The sequence below is a fragment of the Rhinolophus hipposideros genome (assembly GCF_964194185.1).
Source record: "Rhinolophus hipposideros genome assembly, chromosome: 1".
NCBI lineage: Eukaryota > Metazoa > Chordata > Mammalia > Chiroptera > Rhinolophidae > Rhinolophus > Rhinolophus hipposideros.
Window position 1 is genome coordinate 68,856,809 of NC_138047.1, and position 14,766 is coordinate 68,871,574.

Genomic DNA, 14,766 nt, shown 5'->3' on the forward strand with positions numbered 1-14,766 from the left:
CTTAAGAGTTAATATGCTTTTTCAGCAAAAAAAAAAAAAAAAAAAAAAAAGAAAATTATCCGACTAGTTCAGGCCAAATTGATTCAACTCACAATAAAACGTGCCCTACTTGAACCCAAATAATGTTTGTATACTCAGTCATGTACTTTCTTTTAAATAAATAGCTTGCCTCTATTGAACTGAATTTGGGTGACATAAGCTAGTCAAGGCAACTATACATGTCTAAAGAGTATAAACACCTTGAATTTCACTGCTTGTATCCCTTTGGGCTTACCCTTCATAGTTGATTGAATCAATTATTATAGACCTTAATCTCTTTAGTAATCAGTTAACACAAACTATACTTTTTAATCCTTCAAGTAAAAGAGTAGAGTCATATGAATGAGTGTAATACAAATTATAGTGAAGTATAACTTTGCTATTCAAAAAGGACTTTCATATACATGTTTTCATGTCTAATTAGCAAAAGCTGTATGCGGCAAATAGGATATGATTGCTGTTGGCTTCATAGGTATTTGTGATGCGGAACAGGATAAAAAGGGATTTTAAGTGAAATCTCTAAAATTATGGAAAGTATAATTATGTTATTACTACTGTGGATAAAACATTTCTTTGCATTTGGAGCATGTAACTCACATTAAATTAATTTTCATGGGTATTATTTGTGGGAGGAGTTCAAGATGGTATGATGTAGAAAGTGCTATAAAGTATAAAACATTATAGTGTTTCTACTATATAGGGACGAAAATGCCATCATAAGAAATGTTATTTCTACAGATTGCTTCTTTGATATAATCCACATGAGCCCTAATCTGTCTGTCTTGTCTTTAAAAAAAGGAAAATTTCAGTAACCAGAATATTATATTAGAGCTTTCCCCTTTCTCCTATTGGTAGGGGCAGAGGAGATGAAAGAGAAGGTGTGAAATTCTGTATATATATATATATATATATATATATATATATATACATATATATACATATATATATATGTATATATATATACATATATATATATATATTAGATGGATAGATTTATATATTTATATTATATACATAAATGACAGATAGATAGATAGATAGATAGATAGATAGATAGATAGATAGATAGCTGGCACATTAGAAGAAAATAGTTTTGCTACAAATAGATAAACCTTTAGTTGAACACACCATAAAAACTTACACAGTGGGGGCGAAAAATACAAACTTCAGGGCATTGTAAAATAGGCATGTTATAAATAAAATCCATTATACTCTTTTCATTGTAAGCTTGCAAGAGTGTACTGATTCACCAAAAGCACCCAGCCCCAAATGGAAACAGGAAAATAAAATGTCCTTATAGTGAAACAAAACAAAAGTATGTAAAGCCACCTTAAAGAAAAAGAATACCTATTTCTATGTCTAGGCCAAAATGTACCTGATTAAGTTAGAGTGTGCCAAATAGAGGAAATATTGGTTAGTAACAAAAGCAAGGAGAAAAGAAAGAGAGAAAATGTTGGTATAGCGTGTCCTGGAAAATCATTTAGTCTAATCACTACCTGTAATATATGAAGAAACTAAAACCCAAAGAGAAAAACTGATTCTTTCCCAAGTCCCAGTACTGATTCATGTCTGACCCAGAACTAAAAATTAGGATTCCATGCATACACCCTATTTCTATAGATTATAGAGACAACATTCCCCCATGCTTTTTCTCTGAAAACAACAGTTTCTAAGCAATAATAGGAATAGAGGAGGCTTAGTTTTTTTTCGAACTGGAGTCAATGGTTAGGAAGACTTTCATGTCAGCCTAATGTTTTGACTTTGTATATTCCCTTGGAAGAAATTATATCTTTATATGTTTAACTAAATGTGCACAGAGAATTAGCATCAAAGATTTACATACAGGTCTTTTCAACCACTTGTACAATGCTGCTTACAAAACATAAGAAAAAGAACTATATGTGATGAGCTGTCTTTTGAAAAAGTAGCCGCACATTTTATGCCATATTTTTTAGGAATTATCTCCTTTCACTTCATAATCACTGCTCTCATTGGCCAAACTAACTATTAAGTACTGTTTCTGACCTTACGCACTGTTTCATAGCTCTGTGAAGTACATAGTTTTGTTTTTGGTTTTTTTCCCGCCAGAAATAAAAATGCTGCTAATACTATATTGAAAGCCATTATTAGTGAAATTAGAATATGACAACAAACTGCAGATGGCAAAAGATTACTTCCTGGTAAAGAGTAAGTCCAACTGCATTGTATGCTAAGTGAAATGTGATTATCCCAAAATTGCAATAGTGGTGATCGATTCATGAATGGGTAACTGTGATCTCGCTCTTGCTGCCAACTATGTGTCTCAATCAGATCAAGATAAAATTCACAAATTAAAGATTGAGAAAAAAGTAAAAGCATTTTACAATGAATTAGAATTAAAAAATCATATGAGTTTTCATAGTTACTATAATAAATGATACAAGTAGCCATTTTATTTTATTTTATTGTGTTTTCAATTTTCCTCTATATTTTTTTAAATTTATTGGGGTGACAATTGTTAGTGAAATTACATAGATTTCAGGTGTACAATTCTGTATTACATCGTCTATAAATCCCATTGTGTGTTTACCACCCAGAGTCAGTTCTCCTTCCGTCACCATATATTTGATCCCCCTTACCCTCATCTCCCACCTCCCAGCCCCCTTACCCTCATAGTTTAGTGGTTACCAGAAGTAGCCATTTTAGTTCATTTAAAAATCAAAATGAATTCTTCTGCTTTGTCTAAAATCGTCTAAAACATACATAGTATTAAAAGATTATTTTAATCAAATAAAATTTCAGGTACTTTTAAAATGAATGTTTACAGACTAGAGATAACAGACTATCTTTGATTTATTAGTACTGCAAAAACTTCCATGGAGAACATTGTTTCTAAAGATGATGTTTCAATTTACTACATATTATATTGTCTTCACACTTTTAAGAAATATCTCCTATATGCCAAGAACATCTGAGTTAAAAAATAATGTACAACATCTCTGGTGTCATGGAGCTTACGTACATTGTATTACACAGGAGTATCAGTATTTCTAATGGTGCACATAGGGAATGCTAAAATTCACTTTCGTTATGAAGGACAGATTCTTCTCACTTTGCTCTTCTTACTATTGGCAACTCCTTCTAGAATTCTTCTTCATCAGTAGCAATAGACTATTTCTGTGGAACAAACAAACTGAGTAACATTAAAGTGAACTACTAAGGCTGAAAGACCATTTGTAGTGTAACTAAGCTACCTTATACCATGTCCACTTTGGAGATTAGATTACTTCTAGACTGTTTATTCACATATTCATTCATTCACCAAATATTCATTGAATGCCTACAATAGACCAGGCATCATTTACTGGGCATCATTTACTGGGTCAGATTATGCAAATAAAGATCAAATATTACCTGTATCAACCAAATATAACATTTTCCATTTATCTAGTTCCTTATTTTCCTGTTGCTCAATCTTCCATCAGCTGAAGATGGGCTATGGGAAATAAGATGGGGAAGATGTTTGTATAAGCTAATTGTTTTACAAGTCTGTATCCTGTGAGAAGAAATCCTTTCTTAACATGTTATGAAGCAAAATGTTCCTGAAAGTAAAAGACTGACAAATTTTATTGTATAATAATTTGTAAACTTCTAAAGAATTATATAAATTATACATAAATTTAAAACACAAAAAGAATAAAGGCAGATATTTCATGTGTAAATAACAGGTAAAATTTTGATAATTGAAGCTTTTTTTTTCAAATTTACAAGAAAAAGACAAACCTACTAAAAGATCATATTTCTTGACTATCCCTCCATCATCACCTTATGTGACTCTCCAGCATAGTCTCTACACTCCAGCTCTAGTTCTTCTTTCTCCCTCTCAGGTATTCCATGCTCTTTCTGACATAGGATCTTTGCATCTTCCATTCTGTTTGGAAATATTTTCCTCATTTTTTTCATCAAGATAATATCTCTTTACTTAGTTAGTTTATACATATCTTTCAGATTGCAAACCCCAGGTTCACTTGTGTAGAAAAGGATTCCCCAATCCACCGACAAGGAAAAATACTTTGGGACTATCCTACTATAACGGTATTTTTTGGCCTAGTTCTTACTCAGTACATCATTATGTATTCCTGTGAATATCTTCTGTGTCTCTTGTTATACACTTGCCTATTTTTGACCACTTTGATTCCTGAGTATCCGATACTTGTCTGTTATAGTGTATACATTTTACATATGTAACATGTAGACATAAAAACACATAACTGTGTTTATTGAAGAATTGTTACTAGCATTAAAAGGGGAGGAGACTAACCTGAACTTCCATAAATAGGGGGCTAAGATAATACATAATTGAAAGGTTATAAAGTAAATATCACAAAATGTATGTTTCTGCCTTGTCTTTACTACTCGTTTGCAATGTAAATATTAGCCTCAATTTAGTGTTCCATAAATGAGGATAGGAATTTATCCAATACAGCCATGCTGGTAAAATGCATATGAACACATTTTGTAAAACCAAACAGCTATGTAAAGATATACTAACATTTACTCATAATATATTTATCATTTTTATCACATCATTGTTGGTAGAGCCACTTTAAGACTTCAATGAAAGTACTTTATAGGTTCTTCTCGTAGCTTTTTTTCATGGATGTTAAATTTTTCTATATATACTCTTTATATTTGGAGCTGAAATTATACAAATGTAATGTCTTAATCATAAACCCAAAAGAAAACAAGAAAGAATGGTATCCAAATCATTATTCTGTTCGATTTTATATCTAGGAGGCTGAAATTTCCTGAATCTTATAGTAAAAGAGAGTTAAGTGACTTCAGTTGTTATATGGGCCCTTATGTTTTAAAATAGTAATTTTCTAGTTCTCTAAGGCCCAAGCATTGAATACTATGCCAAGTTTGATTCCCAACTCTGCTGTTTACTAATGTCATGAATTTGGACAACGCATTTCACTTCACTGAGCCAGCTTTATTTGAAAGTGAGAATAATAATAGTTTTCCTGCACAGGGTTGTTATGAAATGTAAGTGGAAAAATAAAGTGACTTATAATAGGTGCTAGGTTAAATGTTTAGTCCATCTCAGGCTTAGATCATAAATTATAACAAAAGGTCCATGCTGGCTTTTTTAGATGACTGAGAAATAGTTGACTGAAAATCATTCAGTTGAGGTAATTTGCTGGCTAGTAATCAACCATTTTAGCCCTTCCTATTCTTTGTAAGGAGAAATTAACTCAATGGTTTTTAATTATAATTAAATGAATATTCTTCAGTATTCTCATTTCCTAAGTAGATAATTATGATTAAATTGAACCTTGTAACAACTATCTATATCTAAAGACCGTCTTTATTTAGAAGAATTTGTTCCAAAAGATTATATTTTGGCAAACTTCATTGAGGATGTGTCAAATTAATCCTACCTTTTATGTCCCATCTCTCACATAGCTGCTGAAAATCATATTTGCAACGAATGCTAAATGTCTGTATAGGCTGAAAATGTTTTGTGTTAACTATATTCTTACAAGTAGAAAAGCAAAGGGCAAGTGCTTTTGGTGGAGGAAAAAGTGGGGGAAAAGCAATTATAAATACAATGCTTGTGATTCATTAGTGAATTAAATAGAAAAAAGAAGTTAAATTAAATTCATCTGTTGTAGGAAGAGAATAAATCTTTCCCATCTGTCATGGAAGCTTACCTTATTTTCTCATTTAAAAGACCTCAATGATTGTAAATGTCAATATTGATTAATGAATCTTTCGAGGAAAATAATCCATCATATTAAATGCATTGATCGATTTTTAAATATTTCCTGATTTCGGATATGATAAAATACAGGTACCCCATATGTTTTAGAATAATGGAAATATGGTATGTTGCATCTGAATTGGAGGAACTTGAAAGAATGGAAGTCTTCTTAGTTTATTAATGGAAATAAAATTAAGATAAGGATCACTTTTGGGGTAATCTGATTCTTATTAACTCAATGTGTCATCTTTTTATATTCCTCACCCCAACTCATAAACTTATAAACGTAGAAAATTAGAAATGTTCGACTCTCCAATTATGGTCATAATGCCAATAGTATTATTGAAAAAAGAAATAAAGGAAAATCAACAAGTATTCAATATTCTGCAACAATCACATCAAAGAGCATTACTGTTACATATAATCCACCAGACTAACATTTATTTTTTCTGAAAGGTTTACACATCAGAACTACTCAGATTATATATCATCATGCAAATAAATACATGACTATCAATCTGGAATGAATAAAATTAAGCCTCCAGAAGTAGACTTAGTTATCTATATTTTTTAAATTCTCCACTTTGAATTCTGATGCAGAGGGATTTAGGGAACATTATGGTGAAGAGATTGGGAGATCTCTGTGGATAGACCCTACCACATATGAATACGTTTTCTGATCTCCAAAGTTCTTGGAACGTGGTTGAAAGTTGATAAATATGTGTTAAAGAATAAGTATAAAGAATAAAGAATAAGTATAGAATAAGTAAAGAATAAGAATAGAATGTGCTACAGTTCTGATGTGACTTAAAATCATTGGAAGAGGTTATATCAGGACAAATTGGTCAATATAAATAAGTCAGAAAAAATATTACAGGGAACTAGTGTATTCACAAAGGATGGCGCTATCCAAATATTTCACTGAGTTCAGTAACAATAATCAATTTAAGGCGCTTTATAATAAGATTTTATTTGCAATCTAATTTTACTTAAGAAAAGAAGACTCAATTAATTTCAGACATGAAAAAGATAGGGAACATGAATATCATTTAATTTAAATTTATACATTTATACAGAGAATTTCATTTCTATAACTGCTGAATGACCAAAAAGGTTGAAAGTGTTGGTAATTGCAGTTTAGGGAGGAAGGAAGGAAGGGCAGAAGGGAAGAGGGAGGGCAGAAGGAAGGAATGGTGAGAGAGAGGGAAGGAAGAAAGGAGTTCTTTCAGCAATTAGTGCAGGCTCCAAACATCTTTGATAGTGTTAACATCTCAAACAGCTGGAATCACAAAATAGCAGCTGTTCAATATACTCTACATGTTTGTAGGTGTGTCTGTACATGCATACACACATAAATAACTCTCAGGGCTTGAAATAATAGTATGACATAAATATGACATTGAGAAGTCCTGAGCTTGGACTTTATAATAGAAACGTGGTGGAAACCAACAGACATATACGTACTGTGACCTTCCAAATTCAGTTTTGCACTATATTTAATGAACTAAAGCATGCATTACATGGAACTAAAGCTCTACATAATGTAGTTTTCTAGCAAAGCATGGAATTCTTGTAGCAAAACATAGACTGCTTCACTAAGCTTTGTTTCTGTTCTTGCTGTAGTTCTTTATTTTCTCAAATCTATATTCTCCTGTCATGAGTTATAGTCTCTTTTTTTTACACTAATCTTTATAGGGCTCTATGAAGGGTCAATGTCCACCGCAAATAAACTTGTATCTTCTCTGCTTCAACTAATATTTTATATTGGTAAAATTAGGCAAAATAGGCATCAAATATAGCCTTGATAGGTTGCCTTGAAGATCTATTATTATATGTTCCCAACCAAGGTTGTGTTTTGAGTTAACTAGTCCCAATCCATTTTCTGTGTGTGAGCTCTTCCTTTTTCTTTAGTGGGACTACCTATTTTTACCAAACTTGACAATAGACAGTCTCCAATTGAGCTTTCCCCTGTGGAGACCTCTATATTCTTTGCCATGTACATCCCTAAGGTTATGAATATCATTTGCTAGCTATGTGAAAAGGATTTTAGATAATGAATTGGAGATACAAATGTATTATTATTATTATTATTATTATTGTTATTATTATTATCATTATTATCATCATCATTATTATCATTATTTTAAGAGTTAAGTACTATAAAAGATGCGTGTCTGTGACTTCTGGGCTACTCCTCTCCCAATCTCTTCCTATGAGAAACTTAACATAATGATTTTGGCACTCTTTCGTATTGAGCATCAGAATCTTTCTCAAAATGATGTTCCAGGATGTCAGCTTACCAACAGTCATGGTTGGCATAGTAGTTAAGAGAGATTTTTCATCCCTACACTACATAATTTCAAAATTGCCTTTCAGATCTAACATCATATGGTTTTCTGATTGAAATTTTTGATGATTTCTATTTTGATTTTAGGGGAAACTTTAGTTATTCTTGCTAATAAAGGAAGCAGAATGGAAAATACCAAAGAGTAGATAATCTAAAAATAACACATTTGCTTATGTAATAGTAATTTTTTCTAGTATTTGCTTAGTTTGTGTTCTTAGTAACAAGTTAATAGGGAATAACATAGTTAATTGGAAGAAGTTATAGATTATATGCTATAGCAAATTTATCTGCTAAATAATGATGAAAATATGATTCTTCAGAGCTTATCTTTCTAATCATAAATTAAAATATACAATTTTCATGTAATTTTTATATGTTACAGAATATAACACTAAAATTGAATTTTTTTCTTCTCAAACTTCTATATTTATAACTTTATAACTTTTGTGGTAGATTTACATAAAATATATGTTATTTGATCATTTTAATTAGTGTAATCTAAAGACAGAATTCAACTGTGTGAACTTTAAGGCACTCTACTTTTTAAATTTTAAATGCTGAATACCCCAAGCTTTTAATCAAAATCTTGTTTTAAAAAGTGAATTTTTATTTGCTTATATAAATCAGTAATAATATTATTTACTACAATCATGAAACAAAATTTTGACCACTGTTTTTGCTTAGATTCATTGAAAGTATGACTATATATTCATGTTGCTTTCTATAGGTGTTGAGCTCATGAATATGAGTAAGTTCTATGTTTTTTACTGAAACTTCAAACTCAATCTGTTATGGTCTAAGAGTATTCATCTCAGATGCTATCTTTTGCATTTATTTGAAACCACATAACCACTCTCATCCTTGAAAATCATATTCCTAATAATTATTAATTTATTTTGTATGTATTAGTTGGCTTAACATTAATCATAATAAATTCATTTGATGTTTATATGCATATCATTAGTGTAGTACTTCTAAACTTATACTTTGTCAGCATTCATTAAGTGGTCAATTAATTACATGTAGGTACTTATTATCTAAGTTTTCCTTTGGATTTTCAAGAATTGGATAAAACAATTTATAGCAAAGTCTGAATAGCAAGAATGTATACCTAGAATGCGTAAAATGTAGAATAAAGACCGGGCCGTTTATAATACCTAACCTTCTGAAATGTAATTTATTTTGCCTTGATTCCTTCTGAATTTACTTTTTGTTTTATTTTTTTTTAACATCTTGCCTTTAAAGACTGTCATTCTGAGATATTACTTCTTAACTCTTTTTTTGCTATATATGTGCTGTCTTTGTATTTACTTATAATTTATATTTGAGCTAGTTTTAAATATGTTTGAAGTATGTTTTGAAGTAAATATATACAGAATAGTTAAAATAAAATTAAAACAGAGATTATAAATCATATAGTAGAAATTAGAAATAATTTAGCCAGACAAGAGAATGAGATAGTTGTTGGAATTTAGTATTTTATTTGACCATGAGTTTTCTGATTTGTTATGGAAAAGAACAAAAACATTTTTATTTCTCCAGTTTAGTAAAAGAGACAGAGTATTATCAAAGTGTTAGATACCATCTAGCTCTGTTTTCTGTTACCCGAAATGCCTTACGTAAACCATTCATTCATCAGTCCACATATTATCTCCTTTTTGAAAGCCCTGTACTCAGTAAGGGATTATCTTTTCTCTGATTTATACATTGATACTTCTAAAATATATTGTTATCACTAATTGGATACCTAAAATGAGAGGCAAATAACAGACACTGAATTATTTCCAATCCTCGCAATAATCCTGCAAGATCATATTATATTACCCTCTTTATAGATAGTGAAACTGAGACCAAGAGAAGCTAAATAATTTGCACAAGGTCAAATAGCTAAAAGGGCAGAATTTTTAAACTGAATTCCAGTAGCACTTTGTAATTTGAGGATCTCCTCAGATAGAATGTTCCTTTAAAATTTTTTTTTCTCATAATTGTATTATATCTCCATAAGCTTTATTTACTGCTCCTCAAAAAAGAGAAAATATATAAAACCCATTGACATTTGATCACTACTGTGCTTTCTTGCAGCCTGCGAACTTATGAATCAAGGCATCTTGGCCCTGGTCAGCTCCATTGGCTGCACATCTGCGGGATCCCTCCAGTCTTTGGCAGATGCTATGCATATCCCCCACCTCTTCATTCAGCGTGCAACAGCTGGGACCCCAAGGAGTGGCTGTGGACTCACCCGGAGCAACAGAAATGATGACTACACGCTCTCTGTTCGCCCACCTGTCTACTTAAATGACGTTATCCTGAGAGTGATCACAGAGTATGCCTGGCAGAAATTCATTATATTCTATGATAGTGAATATGGTAAGTGTTGGTGATTTGTGTGAGTTTTGTAAGCTGGTATTTACATGGCAAGCAATGTCATTAAATCCTGAAAGGCTTCAAAGAGATTACTCGTTGTTTGTGGTTTCCTTATCCTGTCATATTCTTCTTATAAATCTAGCAGCAACAACAAAAATTTTAGGGTAAAATTCAATCCCTTTGAAGTCAAATTTAAAAATAAATATCTGTACCTAATGCTTAGTTTATAAGTGTTTCTAAAGGGAATCTGATTCCAATATACCTTGATTTTTTTTGTCCACTTGTATACATTTTTTGGCACTCCCGGTATATTTTGAAACTTGTGTTATATAAATTTACCTTAAGAATAAATCTGAGAAAATAATTTTCATGCAGTACAGATGTGTCTAGTTTTTACATGTTTATTAAAAACAAAACAAAAAATAAGAACATTTCACCCTTTGTAGTGCCACTTATTTTTCTTAGCAAATAAATAAATAAATAAGCATTTTAAAAACAATAATTTTGTTGTCACAGTCTACCCAGCATTGTGAACAATATTGGAAAACGGTTACACAAGAGTGGGCCAAAAAGTGGCATCAATAGAGCTGAGCACAAACAAGTTGGCAGAAATCTGGGAAGCAACAAATAAGAGCCCCTGTGGACTCCCAGCAAGGGAGAGCAAATGGTAGTTACATTTAGCCCTAAATATTTAAAGGTCGCATGGGGCTTTGGCAGCCAGAGTCACATTAAACTTGATGGGTAGATACAGCCAAAAGCCTGTGGCTCTCTAGAAGTACACACACTCTTTTGTCTTCAGGACGGAAATCCTTATTTTTGTTGCTTAATTCATATTGCTTACGGGTCACAGAACAAAGATCAAGAAACTGAAATGAATGTAATAAGCAAAAAGAATATTAAAAATAATTGGCTCATCAGTAAAAGTAAGGATTGAACACAGATCTGAAATTCACTGGTAGGATTACTGAGTGAGCAGTGAACTCTTCCAATGGAATCAACATGCTGAGTATAGCTTTGTCAGTTTTCTACCAGTCAGATTTTTATAACCTTAAATGGTTTTTCCAGTCAGATTTTTCTTCCAGTCATGTTTTTATAACCTTAAATGGCATTCTTATGACTTCTACTGAAACATAACTTGAAATAATGAATTTTTAAATCCTAAATTTTTCTGGAAGGGGAAAAAAAAAACCCTTTTTGTTAGTCCTATCAAATTAGTCCTGTAAAATGAACAGAAAAGTGATTAGGGATGAGGTCATTTTCATACTAAAATGAGAATTTTACACTTTAATATAAATGTCCATGAAGAAAGAAATTCCTTTGTTATCTTATTTCAAAGTTCTACATAGATTACAGTTCGGAAATTGTAATATGAGGAGATGTTTCTATCATTGATGAGGCAATTATTTTTGAAAATGTACTATAAATTCATAGTCATACAAAATCATTTACATTCATTTGAAATTCCTCATTCTCTTTTCCTCTATTTTCCTTCGAGTAAATAAGATGCTATAATCATGGTATATGACTGGGTCCTCTGTTAGACTCAGGGTTTGTTTTAGAAATAATAAAAATCGTTCTTTTATTCTGCTGAGAAACTTGCTTTGACTTATTATTTAATTTAGTAATTCATGAAAAATTACCTTTTTGTGTCATTAAAATTATTTCCAGTAATACTTTTGTGTAATAAAAGAAAATGTCCTTTTTATACTTACAATAAATCTTGCTAGTAAAGAGCTGGGCTAGAGTCCAAAGTAAACATCAAGCTATACAAATACCTGGTACCTTGAAGAAGCCTACACGTATTTACATATCTATTCATCAATATCATCATTTTAAGTTCAAATATTGGAATTATACTTGACTTTTATCTTAGTTATCAGGAATCGCTTTCATTAAGGAATGGATTAAGCATCATCTATGGATGGAATCAGGCAGCCTGCTAGAGCCAAATGTTATTGAAGATGTATTTTGCTTACAAAAATATACATAAAAAACAAAGGTTAAGCTTCTATATCCAGTTAATTAGAGCAACACTTTTTTCAAAAGCAGTCAATTATGATTTAGGGCACTATATCAATGTCTACTTTAAATTCCCTAACAAAGAAGATTCAAGTCTTTAATTCTAAGTAAATGGAAGAAAAGAGAAAAAAAAATGTGGAAACCTTACTTGAATAGATTGATTCAAAAAGTTTTTTACAAGGCTTGAAAAGAATTTAGGAAGTGTGAGCTTTTAAAAATATGTTTTTCAGGAAATATTCATTGCTCACTTGCTTAGTGCAATGCAAAATATGAGATGAAAAGTTTTATGGGATGTAGTCTTTGCCTTTAAGAAGCTTACAATTAACAAAAGCAAGCAAATATTTATATGACTCTCTTAATAAAGAAAATAATGTGTCATGAATGATGCAAACTGAATGCTAGTGGTTTATTAAAAGAATGTTTAATTTCAGCAGCACTGGTCAAAGGTAGTTTTATGGATAGACTTTGATCTTGGCTATTGTCCTTCAAAATCCTACCTATCTTTCACAATGTATAAGAGATGGCTGCAGCAACAGAGAGAAAGTGTGAACAAGTGTTGCTGCAATAACAATATTGAAAATAATATTGGAGCATTTTTTATTTGCCAGGACCTAGAACAAGTATTTTACATAATACCCTTTAATCTCCTCAACAGCTTGGATGACGTAATCTTAGTATCACTATTTCACAACTAGAAAACAGAAGCAACTGATGGGTAACTTGTTTATAAAACATAGCTAAGGAGTGTCAAACCTGAGAAGTAATGTCTGACCAGAGCCTGTAATCCTAAGCATATATAATGAGTATAAAAATGTCGTAGCGAACCATCATCCAAGATTATAATAACAAGGGCTAACCCTATAGAGAGCATTTATTACATCATTTTCTGTTCTAAGTGCCTTACATGGATTATCTCATTTAATCCTCCCAATAGCCCTCTGGGGTAGATGATAATATGATGATGATGATGATGATGATGATGATGATGATGATTTTTACAAGTGAAAGAAACTGAAGTAGTAAAAGGTTAGGTAACTCGAAAGTAAGTCAAGAAACCTGAATTCAAACACTGATAGTCTCATCTATAGTCCTTACTTTCAACTCTAGAGTACTCCTATGCTATAGAAATAAGAATGAGATTAATTTCTGACAAACTGTAAATTGTTTTTAAATGTATAAATGAAATGAATAGAATCATCTTTATTAAAAAGAGACAATGGCTTCAAGCCTGCAGATCTTCCACTATCAACATCAATCAAGGAAAAAATACTATATGTCAGTCAGAAGGTCGGTTATCCTTGGAGGCATGAAAACAGGACAATCATTGAGCCAAAGTGGTCTGACCCGTCAGCAGGATAACCCTTGACTACACAATAACCATTTACCCTTTTAAATCTGCTAGCAAAATGCCAAACTTATTTGAGAGAGCATTATTTCCAGTTGAAAAATGACATTCTCCAGGAGCTTTTAGAGCTGGGGGTTGTGATATAAAATTGTCAAGAACTGTGAAGGGGCTGAGATTTTACCCTACTTGTAAACTAATAAGTTAGCTGGCATCAATTTTATAGATAATGGTAGAAAAGATTACTCTCCTAGAATAGAGAGAGAGAGAGAACTTCAATAGTCATGGCACAGCAAGCAGCATGAGCCTCATATTAATGTTGGTTCCTCTTGTATGGTCCCACAGGCTATATGGAGACACTAAGTGAATACTGTACATGCAGTGGGCTTGTATGACAACCAAGGAACCCTGGCTTAGGCACTCTGTATCTTTTATAATGGGCTTCTAGTAAAGCTTCGTGGCATGTGTAAATAACTCTCCTCTAAAGAGAGCTTCTGCTTGCAAAATGTGCAGTAGTAACATGAGAATCCTACGGAGACTCATCTCCCTGAAATAGTCATTCTTTGTTTCTACAATATTGTTGGCTTCTAGCAAATTCCCTTATGAATATGCCAGTCCTCAGACCACTCCTGGTTAATATGACTGACAAAGATTGGGATCAAATCTGTTCAATTTGTCTTCTCTGCATTTATTTAAGGTTACTATAAAGAGACGTTAATGAGCAGGATTGATCTCAATCATTCCCACCATGTCCTGGATTCAGTTTGATGAACAAATCCCATGAACCATCAGGACACTACTTTAACAAATCAGGGAGCTTTCGCTTTCAATTTCTGCATAAACCTTTCTGCTTGGCCTGGGGCATTACTCCAGGTACCATACAATTTATTTTATAATTTCAAAGACTCTACC

At 31.9% G+C, this 14,766-nt stretch overlaps 1 protein-coding gene across 2 annotated transcripts in view; it reads left to right on the forward strand.

The window, feature by feature from the left end:
* GRID2 (glutamate ionotropic receptor delta type subunit 2) overlaps window positions 1-14,766 on the forward strand; it is a 1,327,346-nt gene that overhangs the window by 687,836 nt on the left and 624,744 nt on the right. For both annotated transcript variants that reach the window (XM_081037560.1, XM_081037561.1), the window contains one exon: window positions 10,212-10,496. In XM_081037560.1, the coding sequence (XP_080893686.1) occupies window positions 10,212-10,496 (285 nt within the window). The remainder of the gene's footprint in view (window positions 1-10,211; window positions 10,497-14,766) is intronic.